The sequence below is a fragment of the Panthera onca genome, chromosome B1 (genome assembly GCF_046562875.1).
Source record: "Panthera onca isolate mPanOnc1 chromosome B1, mPanOnc1 haplotype 2, whole genome shotgun sequence".
Taxonomy (NCBI): domain Eukaryota; kingdom Metazoa; phylum Chordata; class Mammalia; order Carnivora; family Felidae; genus Panthera; species Panthera onca.
Window position 1 is genome coordinate 184,163,115 of NC_138342.1, and position 20,248 is coordinate 184,183,362.

Below are 20,248 nucleotides of genomic sequence, written 5' to 3' on the forward strand. Positions count from 1 at the left end.
AAATAAATAAATAAACTTAAAAAAAAAAAACAAAACCTCAGGAATCTAAAAAGGACATAATCTTTATTGAGCCGAGAGCTCAGTTAGGGGAGATATCTCTGGAAAGGCAGACTATTGCAGACCTTGAATTCAAAGTTCGGGAATTTAGAACCATTCCTGTGGGCTTTATTTTAAAGAGATAAGTCCCTTGGAATAATTTGGTTCATATTTTGAGACAGCTGGGAACGTTTTGGTGCCGACCAGAGGGCTATTTTAAATGTTTCAACTCCTTTAAGAATATTACAAGGAGAAATGAAGAGACCAGATAATCGCTTGCAGAGATCAAATGTCATGATTGCAATATCGCTAAAAGAATAAAGGAGAGTGTGGTTGCATTTTTTAGTAAAAAATGAATTGGCATTATGCCAGGTATGGGAGAGCAGGATAAAAGTACATTCAAAATGGAGTTCCAATATACTTCTTAATAGGAAGTTAAAAGCAAGTGGTCTCCAGCATAATTTGGAATAAACTCCAGCATCATGGAATGAATAACACATGGTTCAAATCTTAACCTGATCAAATCAAATCAGTTCTGTATGATGAAACCTTGACATCTGTAGAAGGCTGAGCTTTCTGGGCATGATGTACAGGAAATCATACCTGGTAATGGTGATAATTCTACACAGTTGATCATTTAAATGGGATATCTGAAAATCAAGTAAAAAGAAAACATACTGTTAGTGTACAGCATCAGAATTTGTTTAATGGACGCATCCAAATGCAAAATCAATCCCTATTTTAAGAAGTTTCTATAAAGCATACCTTCTTTTACAACACAGGAAAAAGAGCACAAAACTTAATGTTGAAACTGTGTGCATTGAGCGCTATTAACGATGGCCACATTTGGACACATAGTATAGAACATGCTACACTTTGTGTAGAAAAGAAAGCAAGTGTATGTTTAAATACATAGTAGTGTATTTGCTAGTGTATGTTTAAATAACCCTGGAAAGATACAAAATAAACTTCATCATGATTCATCTCTAGGACACAAAAGTAAAGGGGAGAGATTTCTTTGTGCGCTCTTTTGCATTTTTAAAAAAAATTTGGTGTGTACCAGTTATGTCGCCCAAAAAGCAGATTAACAAATGAAATGAAGCGGCTGCAAATAAAACGGTTACTTTTGACGTGGTTTCTGGAGATTCGATGTTCAATGTATGAATAAATAAGCCAACTTACCTCGCATAGTTAGATGGTAAGCTAGCTAAGAATCTGCATTTCACACGAGTTCCTAGGGGACACTGCTGCTGGGTCTGGGGACCGCACTTTGAGAATCACTGTCCCATCAGTCCCATCAGCGATGAGTCACCTCATTGCTGTGCTGGAGAACACCTCTTCACACTCCAAAGGAGAAGTAAAAGTGTGCAATGAGTTGGAAATCAGACCATGGAAAACATTAGCAAAATGTTATAAGTCTAAAATGTAGCAGGATCTAAAGATAACGTGTCTCGGCAAATAGCTTCTCTGAGATCTTCTCGTGAGCCATAAATCAACACCATGCCCAGCACTCGGCTACTCGTTACGACTCATGCACTGACATGGAAGATGCTTCATCTGGTTAAGCAAAGGACAGCCCCTGCATGATGATTCATTTAAATGTTTCTCCTAACACTGAATTGCATCGAAAGTATAATTCAAATTATTTCCTGACAAGTTTTGGTATCCCTTGTATTTACTTCTCATTAATTTTTACCCAAATTCAGATCTGTCAGTGCTCAGTGTACAATAAACAATTTATAATTTTCACGTGGTGAATCAAAAGCCCATGAAATACAAAGGGGGGCTTACAGACCAGTTTTACTGCTAAGGTCATGTAAGCTTAACATCTCTCATGGCATTTCCTCATCTAAAACTGGGTAAAGTGATAACTACCCCAAGTTTGGTGTTCCATGATGGCCATAATTATGTCTACTATATACTGGACACACACTAAGTGCTTTACGTGCATTCATTCATTCACTCTTCATAACTATCTTATGAGATATGTATTATTATCATCCCCTTTCCCAGAGAGGGAACTGAAGCCCAGAGAGGTTTAGAAACTTCTTCAAGCCTGATGTATAAACGGCCTTCTGTTCTTTTAATTTTTTAATAAATTCCCCTGATATAATTTATTATAAAGGTAAGGAAAACACATGTGCATAGTTGATTTGTAATATATTATTTTGCGTGTGCGCACACGATATAATACTGTATCATTAAGACCATGGTATAGAAGGCTGTTGAATCCAGGAAATTTCTGTATGTTGGGTATCACACTCTTTTCTAGCTTCTGGTAAACGTTTTTTTTTTCTGAACATTTCTCAATTGAGGCATAATTGACACAAAACATTATATTAGATTCAGGTGTGAAGCAACATTAATGGTTTAATATTTGTATGTGTTGTAAGATGATTGCCATCAGTTAGTTAACATCTATCACCAGACACAGTTACACATTTTTTTCTTGTGATGAGAGCTTTTAAGATTTACTCTCAGCAACTTTCAAACATGCAACACAGTATTATAACTACAGTGACCATGCTGTACATTATATCCTCATGCCTTATCTATTTTATAACTAAAATCTGTGTCCTTTGATCTCCTTAACCCATTTTCTCCTCCTCCTCTACCCACCACACTCTGCCTCTGAAAACCGCCAATCTGTTCTCTGTGCTATGTGCTCAGGTTTTTGTTTTGTTTTATAGATTCTACATGTAAGTGAAATCATATAGTATTTTTCTTTCTCCATCTGACGTCTTTCATCTTGGATGATGCCCTCAAGTTCCATCCGTGCTGCTGCAAATGGCAAAATTTCCTTCGCTTTTTATGGCTGAATAATATTCCATGGTGTATACATGACACATTTTCTTTATCCATTCATTCATCATTGGACACTTAGGTTGCTTCTGTATCTTGACTATTATAAATAATGCTGCAATTGACATTGGTGTGCATATATCTTTTCGAATTAGTGTTTTCATTTTCTTTAGATAAACACCCAGAAGTGGAAATGTGTGATCATATGGTAGTTCTATTTTTTTTTTATTTTTGAGGACTGTCCATACTGTTTTCTACAGATGGCGTGACAGTTTATATTCCCATCAACAGTGCACGAGGACCTCCTCTTCTCCAAATCCTCACCTACACTTGTTCTCTCTTATCTTTTTGGCATAGACATGGAAGTGATTTTCAATAATGTCAGATAATTTCTTTCTTTTTTTAATGTTTTATTATTTTTTTTGAGAGAGAGAGAGCATGAGTGAGTGAGGGGCAGAGAGAGAGGGTGACAGAGTATCTGAAGCAGGCTCTATGCTGACATGCTGACAGCAACCAAGCCCAATGTGGGACTGGAACTCAAGAACCTTGAGATCACAACCTGAGCTGAAGTTGGACACTCAACCAACTGAGCCACTGGGGCCTTAATGTCAGATAATTTCTAAACATTTAGCTAACTAAAATCAAAGGAAATACTTGATTAGCTCATTTATTTTTCCATATAAATTATTATAATTTAGAATATAACCACTAAACAATGAAGCACTATAACTTCAGAATGATAGGATACTCCTTTATATCTCTTGTACTTAATCAGAAATTCATCATCCTCTCGCTATAGGCAAAATTTCTTAAATTAGTCATAAGAAACACTAACCACAAAAACAAGATTGGTAAGATTTTCACTTGTTTGCTTCAAGAACTATTCATCAAGAAATACCACTAAGAGAGTGAGAAGTCAAGTTATAAATTGGGAGGAAATATTTGCTGACCTTACATACAACAAAGATCTTATAGCTAGAGTATATATAGAAAGTCTTTAGGAGAAAGATAAACATCTGAACCTTAAAATGAGAAAAACACTTGAATAGGCAAATCAGCCTCTTAGTCACCAGAATATTCCCTATTAAGACTGGATTGAGACACCACTACATACCCAACAGAATGTCCAACGTTTAAAAGAAACAAAAACAAAACAAAATATCTGATGATACCAACTCCTGGTGACAATATGGAGCAAGTAGAAAGCTCATACATGGCTGATGGAGATTTAAATAGAAATGCAACTTTGAAAAATTGTCAGGATTTACTACAGCAAAACATATGCCCACCTTATCTGCTAGGTACACACAGAAGAGAAATTCATGTTTTTGCTCCCTAAAAGGCATACCCAGCAATGTCTCAAGAATATTCATAGCAGATATATTCATAATAAGCCCAACCTGAAAACAAACCAAATGCTCACCGACAGAATAGGTATGTAAGTTGTGGTATCTTCATATAATGAAATATACTACAAGCAATAAAAAGGAAAGGACTACCTTTGCATGGAACAAATTGGGTAAATCTCACTGACAAAATGTTGACTGTAAATAGCCAGACATAAAAGTACCTACTCTATTGTTTCTCTCTATAGATGTATGTATGTCTACATGTTTGTATACATACACATACATACATGTTTATATATTTATACATATACAACTTTATATGTTCACGAATAAGCAAAACTATGGTGATAGAGGTTAGAATAGGGACTGTGTTGAATGTTGGAGGTTGGGGAGTGGTAATTGGAAGGGGCATAACAGAGCTTTTGGGTGCTGGAATACATTGTATCTTGATTTGGGTGGTTGTTACACACGTGAATACAAATGAAAATTCACCAAGCTGCACAGTGAAAGTGTATACATTTAACTGTATATATGTTCCACCTCAAAAAAAGGAAAACAAAACCAATCTCTCTGGTTAATGTTATGAAATATATATTTCCATGCTAAATAATTTGTAGCTCTGGAAGGATGAAAAGAATGAAAAAGTATTGAATATGAATCTAGTCGGAAGGATCCACAACTGACTTTGCAAACTATGGAAGTGACATGGTAATGGTACACTTTAGCCTTAGTATTGTGAGCATGTGCCAGGGGAGTGTTTGGGGAGAATATTGAATACCTAATGCACAATGCTTTCTGTTGAGTAATGCTTGCTTCTAATTGCTTTAAATTGGTGACTCAGAATCTGGAGGAGGAGGGAATGGAATCTTTCCCACCCTCTTCTCCCACATGGCGCCCCCACTGACCACAAATTCTTAGCTTTGACTCTCATTCAGAGTTTTCAGACAGATTTTATGGTTTTCTACATTCTAAAATACAAGTTGTATAAATAAATGACACATGCTTAAGGCCCCCAGATGCCTTTAGATATTTCATAGACTTCCCTGTGGGCCACCTCTCTCCCTTCCCATCCCTCTGCCCTCTTCACTCATAATGTAACACAGACTGGACATTTGGACTCGAATTAGCAGGTGACAATTGAATTTTTACTTTGGACTTCATTTGTTTATTGTTGCAGTGGCTCTAGGTGGGGTTTTATTACGGTCCCATAAGATTTCAACTAACAAACTTTTAGAAATTGCTTGAAAGTTTACATCTACCAAAGTAAAATTTGTGTGATGTCTCTATGAATGTTAACATGTTGGTATACCATGCTGCATTCTGTAAAACTAACTTGGAGCACATCAAATCTAACTAGTAAAGATAGAATTCAGTCAGATCTGACCCTCAGGTTCAAGGATATATCCTGCCAGGTAGGTAGAAGGGAGAAGCTAAAATATCTGCATAGCAGCATGGCTTAAAATGTTTGCAAGGCCAGGATGCCTGGGTGGCTCAGTCAGTTAATCCGCTGACTTGGCCTCAGTTCATGATCTCACAGTTCGTGGGTTCAAGCCCCACATCAGGCTCTATGCTGACAGCTCAGAGCTTGGAGTCTGCTTCGGATTCTGCGTGTGTGTGTCTCTCTATGCCCCTCCTCTGCTCGCTCACTCTCTGGCTCTCAAAAAAATGAATAAATGTTTTAAAAAATAAATAAATAAAACAGTTTTGCAAGGCCAGCACATTAGAAATGGTGAAGAATTTTTGTAAGCTCTTTTCCCACTCAACACTGACTATATCAAATTTGTGGGAGGGAAATATCCAGGATCCAGAGAAAGGACTGAACATTATATTCTTTTGTCCCATGGCGGGCAGGTGCCGATCAAGGCTTACAGGGTGGCATATATTTTGATATTTTACATTTCTTCTACTGCTCCCCACCACCATCCATATGAAAGACATAATCTTTTCTAATTGCTCTGCATCTGAGGGTGCCTGAAGTTTCATTCATTCTGGCTGAGTTTGGGCTTTGGTACAGAGACGATGATTCAAAGAGGTGCTTCCTTCCCTTTGTTCCCGTAGATAATTGCAAAGGGGATCCTTTCAGGCTTAAATCATTGGGGCGTTAGGTCAGATGCATGAGTCACAGTTGACAAGGGGCTAAACATTTAAAAATGAATTTGTTAAAATAATTCTAACATAGAAGAATTAGAATTTTGTTATAAAAATCTTCCCTTTTAGAAAAAAAATTTTTTTAACATTTATTTATTTTTGAGAGACACAGAGAGGCAGAGTATGAGCAGGGGAGGGGCAGAGAGAGAGGAAGACACAGAATCCAAAGCAGGCTGCGGGCTCCAAGCTGTCAGCCCAGAGTCCGATGCGGGGCTCGAATTCACAAACTGTGATATCATGACCTGAGCTGAAGTCGGACGCTCAACAGACTGAGCCACGCAGGCGCCCCAGAAAATCTTCCCTCTTTTTTTTTTTTCCAGTTTTAAATAAAACATTCCTGTATAATAGTCATTTACCTTTCTTTTTTAGGTAGAATCTAAAGAATTGGAATTGCTAGTTCATTTTTCCTTAGCTTTGTGGAATTTTGTTTTTGTTTTTGTTTTTTTATGTTTGCCCTTGCTTCTTTCTTCCTCTATGATCTATTTCTTTCTCCTCAGCTTGGAGACTCTTTATATAGGTGTTATGTGTGTGAATTCCAGAGCAGGGATGCTTGGGTTCAAATCCCAGTTCATTGCCTACCAGCTGTGTGGTCTGAGGCATTATTACTTAACCTCTCTATGCGTATGTTTCTTCATTCATCAAAAGGGGATGATTATTATAAATCTCCATTGATAGGTTTTTTGGAGGATCGATGTGTAAGCAGAAATGAAACACCAAGAACAGCATCTGGCACTTGGTAAATACCAGGTCAAGTGTCAGCTGTATTCCTGTTCTTGCTGAAGGATTCTCTTATGCCTTTTGCCCTGATTTTCCCCTCTTGGTGCTGTTTCTCTCTCAGCCTTGACTTAGCCTTTGCCCTACATCAACATGCTGACTTCATTTGTTTGTATCTTGGTGTACATTTCCCACCCCCCCCTCCACAGTTTTGAATCATAAGATTCTCTGGGTGCTAGAGAATGACCTTATTAACCACCAAAACCTTGGTATATACAGTACGTTAAGACTGTCGCTTGCTAAGTGATTCATTTATCACCCACTTCTGTCATGCATTGGTCATAAGACAATCAAAAGGCACAGATTAAAAGAACACTCATCTACTTTGTTATGTCTTGGAAATAATGTGTATTATTAAAAGCACAACTCCAAATCACAAAATCTAAGATTTGGGAGAGACCAAAAAGGTCACTTGGTTTAACTTCCCAACTAATGTTTCGCTGCATTTGCAATATTCTCTGCAAAAGGTCTAGCCTCAATTAAGTAAACCCCATGATGATAATCTTATGAAGTCAAGAGGCAGATTATTTTATCTTTTATATAGCTCTGATTCTGGGGTACTCTTTCTAAGTTTAGCCAAAATTAGCATATTTTCAGTTTCCATCCCTCGTGTATTTTAATGAAGTTATTTAATTTACTCTTGAGGTCTTGTATAAAATATACAATATAACACATCTTTTCATAAAACTTCTTCAGATATTTGCTGACTATGGACATGCTTCTCCTAGAGTTCTCTGGATATACGAATTGAGCGATATATTACTCATCTTGTCCACTGTGGATAGTTTCTTCTGAATCAGCTTACGGTTTATTTTATTTTAATCTTATTTTAATTTATCCTTTTAATTTCGGCAGCAAATTGAACTCAATATTCCATATATAGTTGGCTGATTCCAAAGGTGTCACTACCTATATCTACTATTCTGATTCTAAATATTATACTTATACTCCTATTAATGGACCCACGATCATATTAGCTTATTTTTGGTAGCTACATAATCTTTGTGAATAACAGCGTATTAATTCCATCCAACTCACGGTCCCAATACAGATCTGATTTGTAGCTCATTCTTTGCAAGTTCCATAGCATGTTGTACAGACTGTTATTGTAAGACAAAGTGCAAAGGCAGTCTAATTATTTTATTGTGTTTTGATTCTAATTTATTCTAATTATTTTATTGTGTTATTGCACTCAACTATGAACTCTGCATAGGTTAATTTTTCATTATTTTGCTGTGGTAACTAATAATATATCTGTTACTCAAAACACATTTATCAAATATATGTTTAATTAATCCTTTATACTGCTCTTTAAAAAATTTTTTTTTCTAATTTTTTTTAACATTTATTCATTTTTGAAAGGCAGAGAGAGACAGAGCGTGAATGGGGGAGGGGCAGAGAGAGAGGGAGACACAGAAACAGAGGCAGGCTCCAGGATCCAGGCTCCAGGCTCTGAGCTGTCAGCACAGAGTCCGACGTGGGGCTCGAACTCACAGACCTCGAGATCATGATCTGAGCCGAAGTCGGCCGCTCAACCGACTGAGCCACCCAGGCGCCCCCTTTATACTTCTCTTTAAAGGTAACTATCGTTAACAATCATTACTGTACCATAATGTCACATGAAAATTTTGATAGAAGAGGCCCACAGAGATGAATACGCCTATCTTCTTCCTAGTGGCTTGCTTATACCAAACCATCCAGCTGAAGGGTTGTAGAACTTGGATCTAATCAGCATCAGGATAAGGGATTATTAAACCCAAATGTTTAGTCAAGTGTATGCCCTGTGTATGTATCCATCCAAATGTACAACCATTGGAAACATTATGTAAAGAGTGTGGATGGCTTACAGTGGACAGTCAGTAGCCACCATGGCAAAGTAATCAGCTTTGGAAGACTGAATGGACCCGTGCCAGGGAAACCTGATGCTGGAAACCTTCAGGGAATTTTGCTGCCTTGGCAGTTATAGGGCATCCAACAGCCTGGACCAAGAAAACTTATTTAGAGAACAAGCATGCCTTTCAAGAGACTGTAATGAATCTGACCTTAAACTAAATGCCTAGAAGATTATTTCTATGTATGTTGTATTTACGTTGTTTGTGCTTTTATAGGTACTTCCTTTTTCTTATCTTATCTTATCTTATCTTATCTTATCTTATCTTATCTTATTCATACATAACCTTTGGTAACAACTGCTGTAACTGAACACAGAGGAACAGCTATCACAAGACCTTAAATTCTACTTGATTTAATAAACTTGATATTCAATTTCCAGCTTAGCTTTGATAGCAAAACTTCAAAAGGATAATGGATAGAAAATATTGAAACAAGGTCTTCTGACATTGAACGCTGGTGTGCACAGAGGTGATATGGAACACTGAAAAAGGAGGTGTCCGTGTCTGTGATGTGATTTGCGGGGTGCATCCAGACATGGCTCCCTTCCTTCCTTTCTGTCCAGAAATTACCGACAAAAACGTTAGAACCAAAATAAATAAAGCTGTTGCTCGGAGGGCATTTCCATTACCTGAGAAGGAAGGGAAGACATTCCTGCCCTTCCTTATTATTACCTGAGGAGGAACCGGTGAATCAGCACCTGAGAAGGTACAAGAGAGAAACTACCAGAGGGACTAAGTCCCTGACACCAGCTCCTAGTGAGTGAAATTGTCCCCACGCCCAGGCATGGAGCCTTCCCAAAGACTGAGCAGCTGTGGCAGAAAATGTGGAATGTGAAGGCCTGGGCCAACGTCTAGGGAGTTCACCAGGCTGTCCCCTTACAGAGGAAGAGCCAGAGGCAGGAGAGGAAAAAGCTTGGATTCTCCTAGAATTTGATCTGTGAAGAACATCGACTCTGGGTGGCAGCTTTTGCCACTGTGACTTTGCAGGGTAAACAAAGCCAGTGTGATCCCACCCAGGAGGCAGTAGGCACAGACCCACAAAGCTGTCTGTGGGCCATTAGAGGCAGTGTCTGCTCGAGCCCACTTTGTGCAGGCAGGGAGGAGAGGCCTCAACTGTACTCGGCTCTGGAGACAGTGGTCACAGTGTCTTACCAAGATGACAGAACCTGAGTTCTGTGAAGAGTCTCAGGCCTGGCACCCCCTTTCCTGCCAGTAAACACCAGCACTAAAAACAAGCTAACAAGAGTGCCCTCAGATCCTGTCACTGCTGGAAACTTTCTCCATCACCCAGTGTGCACAATCCCCTCCTGATGCTGAAGAAGGCTCCTTCTGTTTTCCTTCTGGTACTTCAGGAAATTTTAACAAAATGTTTTTTAGGTAAAATGAATAAATATTTATTTTAAAATATTTAAATTGCTGTCTTTTAAAGCACTGTCTAGCCCGGAAAGTATTCTTCACGTCTTGGCATGGAAGACTGTGTTTTGGCAGGTTTTATTTATGGATATAGGAAAAAAAGAGTAACTGAAAATGGCCAAACAGACTGCTCCACACTTTACAAAAAAAAAAAAAAAAAAAAATTCCCTCTGGGCCAGCCTCCAGCATGGAAAAGTTTGAGTCTCTAAATAGGCTCTTTCAGGAAGTTTTGGATGATGGCAAAGATGGTATAAAGAAATGTGGTGTGAATGTTTTCCTACGAAAAACTAAAGTGATCAGTGAGCTCCAGGGATTCGTATTTTGTTAAGTTATAAAACCACGAGAGGAGCAGCTGGCCTCCGTGGCCCCTTGGCAAGTCCGATCCAGGCTTGCGAGGTGGAGGAATGAGCATGGAGGGTTTACCAGCCGTCTTAGCATCCTGCCTCGGGCACCCGACCCCCCGGAGTTGGTCAAGACTTTGGGAAGCACACCTGAGAGCCAGGTGCATAGTGTAATCACCACCGCATACTGTGTTCTTACTCTGTTTCAGACAACTGTGGAGAACGTGAACCTGAACTTCTCACATGCGCTTTTCTCAGTTACGTTCATCCTGGAAAATCATCCTTGAACTGAAACCAGTACATCAAACTGCTCTACTTCTGTGAACGGAGAAGAGTATTGAGGAATGACACCAAGGATCTTGAAAGTTTGGAGTGAGTCAGGTCTATTTATGGAGCTTTTAAAAAATTAAGTGGCCCTGGGGCGCCTGGGTGGCTCCGTCGGTTAAGCAACCCACTCTTGATTTCGGCCCAGGTCATGATCTCGCAGTTCGTGAGCTGAGCCCTGCGTCGGGCTCCTTGCTGACAGCTCAGAGCTTGCCTGGGATTCTCTCTCTCTCTCCCTCTCTCTCTCTGCCCCCCCTTCAAAACAAATAAATAAACTTAAAAAAAAAAATTAAGTGGCCCAGACCTACAACTTGATATTGAAAACAGCCTTGAGCGTAAAACACACTGCCCTTCCAAATTCCAAGTTCCTCTGTGAACATCCTACTACATGCTGACTCATCATATACAAACCATATGCAGATGTTCTTTAACCCTGGGTTTCAAAAGATCCCTACTTAGGAAAAGTTCTTAACCATATTCACCAAATTCCTTACATACCCTGAAAGCTTCCAGAACAATTTCTTTTCTGGTCCTACTGGTCCGAGACAGCATGGAACTCTTATGAACATACCACTTTAATTTGACATTGCTTACCTTGCATAATCATTGCCTCTATAAAAGTCTCTCAGCTTTTGACTATTTATTTATATTTTCAAGTATATGATTTCCTTCCACTTCACCATGAGTAAATACAGGAGGATATGATACTCTTTCAAACCACAACTATTAGACCAGCCCCAAAACTGCAAGGGCATCATGGTGATTTTCCACCGATGAGTTTCCCCGTGTTGTTTCAAATTTAACTTTCTCAAAACTAGGGAAACCTGGGCTATTTTAATCTTTCTAAAAACTAGTGATTTTAGTCTTTAGCTTTTTAGCTGGTATTCTCTCTGAAGGACCTTCTTTGAGGAATATGTGAGTTCCTAAGAATCTGAATTAGTTGGTTGGCTACCAGGAGAGGACAGAGAAGCCTTTATAACCGACTTTTTCTGGGGTTTCATTTTACATTTCAAGAGCTCTGTGTTCTAATATCACTTACCTGAAAAGAGATACTGCAGGTGTAATAGAGGAAGAAAGTAAGAGAGTTAAAGCAGCTGGCTTATGTTAGCTACCTTTAAGAGCTCCAAACTACCTGCTACTCCCAAGAATTTTGACGTGTATGATAATTCCTAAGGGTATAATCATTCCATTCGGGATACAAGCTACAAAAGGAACCACAGAGAGAGCTAGTATCCAACAAAGCAGTATCTGTTTAGCACACTGAAGGAAAAAAAAAATCAAATTACCCCTAAATCCGAACTGTGCAATGTTGTCGCCTTCTAATGAATGTAAAAACCTAGTACCTCTAAAATATGCTCCTGGCCCATTCCAATTGCTATGTGACCTTGGAGAAACCTCTTTTGAAGTTTTCTGTGTCTGTAAAACCTGGGTAATAATACTATCTGTCCCAGATGGTTGGAATTGTGTGAATTAATTAGTTCAAGCTGGGAAAGTCTTTGATACTGTTAAGTGCTGAACATTGTTAGTGTTATAGGTGCAGGTGGAGGCAATATTACATAGCACATCTATAATTAGAAAGGCCTAGAAACTGCAAACAATGCCAACACCCCAGGAGTTAAGTTAGGGAGACAATACCCTATGTCATTTTCTCCCTGAGACGGGGTTGGCTTGTTATGACTGAAGGCCTAATTCCTTCTTTTATCCTCTTTGAAAGGTTGCAGCTTGTCTTAGACTTGCCCACCCCAGAGCATAGTCTGTACTGGGTGTAGATGCTTTTTAAGGCAGTATTCTAAGTGAAGGGCCAGCGTCCGTGAGAACACAGAGTACAGCCGTGGCTTTACGGTGCTTGTGAATTCTTCTGAGTCAGGGAAGTAACAAAGTCCTTCCCAGAAATACCTGTCATCAGAAAAACGCAGAAAATTTCTTCATCTATAAAATGAAGGGAGAAGTCCAAACCTCCTTTTAGAGATGAATAGCTTTCTTCTTTGTTTTTTCAACCAAACAAAAAAATCACTAAGTATTATATGGAACCTAAATATATAAAATAGAAAAAAACAAAACAAAACAAAAAACAAAAAACACTGATCTGTGTTGAATGAAAGAAGAAAGGGAAAAACCTCTGCGTTCCCTGCAAGGAGCCTGAGTCACATTGTCAAAACGTAAGTCTCCCCTGGGTCCATTCTAGAGACCATGAAAGCAGACAATGTCTACAACAGGTTTCAACCTCTAATTTTTGAGGATTTGATTTGATTTGATTCTAATTATTTTTCAATATACTTTATTGTCAAGTTAGCTAACATTCAGTGTATATAGTGTGCTCTTGGTTTCAGGGGTAGACTCCCATGATTCAGTGCTTACATACAACACCCAATGCTCATCCCAACAAGTGCCCTCCTCAATGCCCATCACCTGTTTTCCTCGCCCTCCCACCGCCCCCCCATCAACCCTCAATTTGTTCTCTGTATTTAAGAGTCTCTTATAAGTTGGCCCCCCTCTCTGTGTGAAACTATTTTTCCCCCCTTCCCTTCCCCCATGGTCTTCGGTTAAGTTTCTCAAGTTCCACATAAGAGTAAAAACATGTGATATCTGCCTTTCTCTGACTGACTTATTTGATTTTGGAGGATTTTAAATCTTAGTAATATTAAGAAACTGGACTACTGGGCTCGTAAGAAGATATAGTTTATCCAGAGCTGTAATTCATTTTCTATGTTATCTTCTCTGGAGAACCTCTGACCATCTCCTCTCCTCACACCTCCAGCCCTTGGGGAAGGTCACACAGCACTCCAATTCACCACTACAATATTCCTTTTTTACCTTCCTCTTTTTCATGAGCATTACCACCACCACCACCATCATCATCATCATAGTCAATGTTAACAGAGCACTTCGTACTTTTTTCTCCCCCTTATCTCCAGGGTATGTGTATGTTCCAAGACCCTTATTGGATGCCTGAAACTGGATAGTTCCCAGCCCTATGTGTCCTGTTTTTTCCTGTACGTACATATCTATGATAAAGTTTAATTTGTAAATTAGGCACGGTAGGAGCCTAATAACAATTATTAGCAACACAGAACCATTACAACAATATACTTTAATAAAAGTTACGTGAATGTGGTCTCTCTCGCTCTCTCAAAATACCTTACTGCACTGTACTCTGACTTCTTCATGAGATGCCATGACATTATAAAATGTCTACATGAGGAGAGGAAGGGAGGTGACTGACACAGGTGTTGTGGGCTATTAGGCTGCTAGTGATCCGAGGATACTTCAGGAGGAGGATCATTGCTTCCAGAACACGGTTGACCACAGGTGACTGAAGCTGCGGAAACCGTGGAGAAGGGGCTCTACTGTAATGCCACACACAGTATTATCTCACTTAATCCTCCCAACATTACTGTGGGATAGCTACATTATTAATAGCATTTAAGACTTTTTTTTAAGTTTATTTATTTATTTATTTTTTTTTTTTTTTTTTTTTATTTATTTTTTTTGGGACAGAGAGAGACAGAGCATGAACAGGGGAGGGGCAGAGAGAGAGGGAGACACAGAATCGGAAACAGGCTCCAGGCTCCGAGCCATCAGCCCAGAGCCTGACGCGGGGCTCGAACTCACGGACCGCGAGATCGTGACCTGGCTGAAGTCGGACGCTTAACCGACTGCGCCACCCAGGCGCCCCAAGTTTATTTATTTTTGAGAGAGAGCGAGAATGAGCGGGGTAGGGAAAGAGAGAGAGGGACAGAAGATCCCAAGTGCGCTCTGTGCTGACAGCAGCCAGCTAGTTGAAGGGCTCGAACCCCAGACCATGAGATCATGACCTGAGCTGAAGTCGGATGCTCAGCCAACTGAGCCACCCAGGCACCCCTATTATTCATATTTTAGAGATGAAAATACTCAGCACAGAGCTGTAAAAAAAAAATGGCAAAGATAAAATTTAAATTCCTAACAGTCTGGGCAATAGCCAAGCACAAAGCCATCTTGTTTCTCACTCAGTGTAATTCCTATTTGTTGACTTGTCTTTCTTCCCAGCTTATCTTATGCTGGCCAAAGGATAGATTGTGGGCTATATGGATGGATCTTGATTTTACGATTCATAGCCTTTCTGAAACTGTAGGTCTTGGACAGACTTGTGAAGTTGATACTTTGATGTTTCAGGAACATAGCCCCTCTCCTTTCTAAAAAATGCTTTTTGTCTCTTGGTAGAAAGCCCTTCTGGCCAGGTCAGACAATCAGCCTTGATGCATTTCTCTATCCTTTGCACTATTTAAAAACAAAAACAAAAAGCACTCCTGAGTTTACTGGCGCTAACATGTAATCAGCTGATATAAATTAAAAGCATATTTGCATTTTATTATTTTACTTTATTTTAAAAAAATCTCTGTACCCAACATGGGGCTCGAACTCACAACCCCAAGATCAAGAGTCACGTGCTCTACGGACTGAGCCAGCCAGGGGCCTCTAAAAGCATATTTGCATTTTGAAAAGTAATGGAGCCTAATAAATAACTCTTTAGTGGTGAAATGCGACTGAGATCTTCCTCATTCCTGGCTTCAGGTAAACTAGTCCAGTTTCTATCTAAACTAGTTCATTTATATCTAAACTCCTCAAATGACCTATTTTCTCTAACTGCTTTTATTTTTGGGCCTCTGGCTATTCTCCCCGCAGTCCATTGAAATTAAACACACACACACACACACACACACACACACACACAACATTATCACTAAATCCAGTGGTCTTTCATTAGAATGCTTTCTTTTTCATCTTTTTATGGCCTTAACATTTTTTTTTATTCCTTCTGCATTGAAAAACTATTATCCTGAGATTTATGTAATTTACGTGTTTTGCTCCTCTCCCACTTCTCTGTGGAATCGTTTAGGGTTTTTTTCCCCCTCCTTTAAAAGCTTTTCTTCTTTTGATCTCCTAATTGTGTGAATTCTTCAGGCTACTACCTGAGCAAATAATACCCATATTTAAAATTCACTGGTGCCCCATATTTATACCTTCCCAAAGTGTGGCATATGGAACACTGTTCCCACGAGACTGCATTAAAAAATGAACAGCCAGGAGCCCTGGCAGATACTTCTCTTGCCTGCATGTTCTAAAGACTGTAAACTTCAACATTCTCTTTCGTGATCTTACTTCCAGATGGAGTGACCATGTAACACAATTCTGACCAATACGGTATAAATTGAAGTCTGTTGACCCTTCACCCTTCTTCCTGTTTTTGACATGGACTTGAAGCAGCGAGAAGCAAAGTGAATTGCAGAGATAGCAGCTCTCACATTGCACGTAGGGCGGCGACGTTCTGCCTTCTGAGTTCTTAAGATGCACAAATCTCTATTTGTTCGGACTGGAGTAATCAGGTGATTTACACCTTGCAGCTGACCATCCTCCTAACTAGATATAAAAGTGCAACATACCATATGTCCCTCTTAGAACTTCGGAATGCACAATAGAATATTAAAAAAGAAGAAATCGGGGTGCTTAGGTGGCTCAGATCGTTGAGTGTCCGCCTTCAGCTCAGGTCGTAAGGTCGAACCCCACTTTGGGCTTTGTGCTGACCTTGCCAGTGCATGGGCCTGCTTTGGATTCTGTCTCCCTCTCTCCCTGCGCCTCCCTCAGTCGTTCTCCATTCTCTCTCTCTCTCTCTCCCTCAAAAATAAGTAAACATTTTAAAAAAGAAGAAATCTGTTTAATTTTGCACAGATCATCTGTGGTCATCTCCCAAACTCATTTGAGCAAGAAGCCCTTTTGTTTCCTGTATTATTACCATCCCATAGAACTCAGTTTCCTACATTGTTGCTTTCAAAGTGTGATCCCTAGGCCAGCAACATCTGTATCATCTGGAAACTTGTTTACAAACAAAAACCTTGGGGCCCAGTCCCAAATTGAAATCTATATTTAAACAAGACCCCAGGTAATTTGTATGGCATTAAAGATTGAGAAGCCTTGCTTCGGAAGCAGTGCTTAGAGGATAAAGCACAACTAACTTTAACATCTTTATGTGACCTATTATTTCAAGACATCTGTTAGTATTATCCCTTAATGCCTACTTCACTAATAATCACACAGTTCTTATTCATTGCTTACTCTGCACAAGGCATCATTTGAAATGCTTGTGTAATCCTCAGCCTAACCCTGTGAGGCAGGTACTCTCATAATCATTTTACAGATAAGACAGCTGAGGCTCGGAGAAATTAAGTAGCCTACCCAAGTCACACAGCTATCCAGTGGCAGAATTCTTGGTTTAAGGACTTAAGGATCCCTATGCTATATTGCTTCTCTAACCTGTTTTTTGTTTCTTTGCACTTTCCTACTTTGCATACTTTACACAAAGGTTTACAAAGATCTCCCGCCTACACCAGTTAAAAAACCTCAGCTCAAAAAGTTCTTCCAGGAAGGTTTTTGATTCCCTTCCCCCAAGCCAGGTCAGGTCCCTGCTATACATTCCCCAGGAACATATTTTTCCCTCATGCTTATCAGAATTTAAAATTATATTGTTTTGATTATATGTTTAGTGCATGTCTTTATAAAAAAAGAAAGAGCTTCATTTGGGCTTGAACTATATCCTCTGTGCCTGATAGTTGGTACTCGAATATTTTTTAGAATATCTTGCCTTAACTCTTACTTTTACTCTCACTTGAAAGGTTCTCTGCCTCCATCTCACCTATTCAAGTTCTATCCACAAGAAGCTGTAGCATGGTAGGGGCACCCAGGTGGCTCAGTCGGTTGAGTGTGTGGCTTCAGCTCAGGTCATGATCTCACGGTTTGTGAGTTCAAGCCCCGTGGCGGGCTGTGTGCTGATAGCTCAGAGCCTGGAGCCTGCTTCGGATTCTGTGTCTCCCTCTCTCTCTGCCCTTCCCCTGTTCACACTCTCTCAAAAATAAGTAAACATTAAAAAAAAAAAAAAAAGCCCTAGCATGGTAGCAAAACATTGGATTTCATATCGGAATTGGTATCTGAATTCGAATTTGAGTCCTTGTACGTATTAGCTTTGTGACTTTGAGCAGTCACAAAATCTCAGAGCCACAAACTTCCAGGTGTGTTACATGGGGATGATAATACCTCACAGGATTGGTATAAGAATTAAAATGTGGCTTCTGAAAGAAGTGTTTAACCTATACCAACAGCTTAAAAATACAGGATACTGTCATATAGCGATTGAGATCCTAAATTGTGTCTCCGAGTTCCAGCTCGGTAGCAGAGACTTGAATTCACGTCCTAATTTTTTATTGTTTTTTTCATGTGTTTTTCAACAGCGTTCATACTTAATTTATTATGTACTTATGCTCGTGTTATTGCCTAAACATGGTACGTTTTCTGCACTGTTGTATTTTTTGTTTAGCGTAAGCGCTTATCGTAAACTTCTGCATGCAGGAATTCAATAATCTGTATTTATTTGAAGGACTCACGTATTTGCTGTGCTGAAAGCGCAATAAGTAATAAAGGTCGGTAGGAATGAAAAGTAGCACACGTAACAGTTGCCATCTACGTGTGTATGTATACGTTCAGAGGTCCAATTTTTCAAAGCACTCTAAAGCGAGACGAATTGCAGAAAGAAAGCCCAGCAGGGAAAATCAAACAATATTTGGAATAAAATCATGTGGCCTAATTTTCATAACCACAGACTTGAGAGAATACCACCATCCATGCCAGGTGTGCCACACAACCCCATTGTCTGTTTTAGCAGCGTAGGAGCCCTTGTGGTACAAGCCATTCAGGTTTGCAGAGTGACACCTAGTGGGAAGAGAAAATAAACACAAAACAATCAGACTAGAAAGCTCCTTCCTAAGCCTTTTCGATAAAAGCGTTTGACTATGATTTCTGCCATTTTTCAGACAAGGGAGTATCTATCTATTTATGTACTTTTAAGGTTTTATTTATTTTCGAGAGAGAGAGAGAGAGCGCGCGCAAGTGAGGGCCAGAGAGAGAGGGGAACACGAGACCCCAAGCAGGCTCTGTGTCGGCAGCAGTGAGCGCGATGCGGGCCCAAACTCACGAACCCGAACAAGATCATGGCCTGAGCCAAAGTCAGATGCTCAACAGACTGAGCCACCCAGGCGCCCCAACAAGGGAATGTTTATTAGTTTCCAGAAGGCGGGAGATTTCTACAGCAGATGGGTTTAACTGATGGGTTTGTGTGCCCTAACAAAACTCAGGATATAGCCCAGGTCACCTGTCGTGTACTGTAAAAGAAGCATTTCTGGTCTTAATAGCTTTTAAACAAAAAAGCAAGCAAACGAAAACATGACCTTGTAACCTTTGGCCTTTGCAAGAGTGGTATGATTTAAGGAAACAGGGTGTGGCATGGCGCCTTGTAACCAGCTTCCCTGGATAATTTGCACTTACGTGTTCACCTTTCCGCTGCCAAGATTTAGCTTTCGTGCTGCAGACTCCCTCCCCCCTCTTTTAAAAATTGCCAACATATCCATTATTTTAACCTCAAGGGTGAGCAAACAAAACCTAAACCACCACTTAAAGTTTTCCCAGCAATTGACCCATAATCATTTGTCCAAGTTGCGGAGTTAATTTTTTAGCCTCTCTTTTTCCAATCTAGATAAGTGGGTTAGCTAATCATACATTTTAAAAATGTCGCACTTCCTCCTTTAAAATCTGTAAATTTTGTCCCTGATATGGATAGCTAGGCGTATGTGATAATTTTCTGTGTACTGTTAGCAATGAGTCACTACATATTTCTTTATTGATTAACCAACAAAACGATGGCAGACATTAGGGTATAAGGAGAACATTTGCAAGGGACGGTTCTGAAAACTCTATGGAAAGGACCCAAACTGTTGAATCAAAAAAGCATATAATTTACCCATAGATGCTGAATGGTTGGCTCGGTCCACTTACCAGCTTAGTGATTTGCTCCGGCCGACCATCCTGACAATCTCCTAATTTAAATCTGAAACTATGTATGCTGATTCTGCAAATGTCAAAGCCTACTGTGTTTTTAAAACTACCTGAAAGGTAATGTTAGAAAAGAAGATAACAAACTTAGCCTCTGGAATATATATTTTGGCCCATCTCTGTTTTCCTAGAGACATCTGTGCTGTCAGCACTGAGCCTGATGTAGGGCTTGAGCTCACGCACCACGAGATCATGACCGGAGCCAAAATCAAGAGTTGGACGCTTGGGGCGCCTGGGTGGCTCAGTCGGTTGAGTG

The 20,248-nt window shown here is 39.7% G+C and overlaps 1 protein-coding gene and 1 long non-coding RNA gene across 4 annotated transcripts in view; one reads left to right on the forward strand and one right to left on the reverse strand.

Annotated features, from left to right (window-relative positions):
• Positions 1 to 14,307, forward strand: part of LOC144616098 (uncharacterized) — a 42,082-nt gene extending 27,775 nt beyond the window's left edge. Inside the window, exons 3-4 of the long non-coding RNA XR_013555012.2 lie at positions 10,965 to 11,127; positions 13,995 to 14,307. This is a non-coding gene — a long non-coding RNA (uncharacterized LOC144616098). The remainder of the gene's footprint in view (positions 1 to 10,964; positions 11,128 to 13,994) is intronic.
• Positions 14,308 to 18,459: 4,152 nt separating this feature from the next.
• FGL1 (fibrinogen like 1) overlaps positions 18,460 to 20,248 on the reverse strand; it is a 53,474-nt gene continuing 51,685 nt past the window's right edge. For all 3 annotated transcript variants that reach the window (XM_060653070.3, XM_060653069.3, XM_060653068.3), the window contains exon 8: positions 18,460 to 18,816. In XM_060653070.3, the coding sequence (XP_060509053.1) occupies positions 18,657 to 18,816 (160 nt within the window). In that variant the 3' untranslated portion in view covers positions 18,460 to 18,656. The remainder of the gene's footprint in view (positions 18,817 to 20,248) is intronic.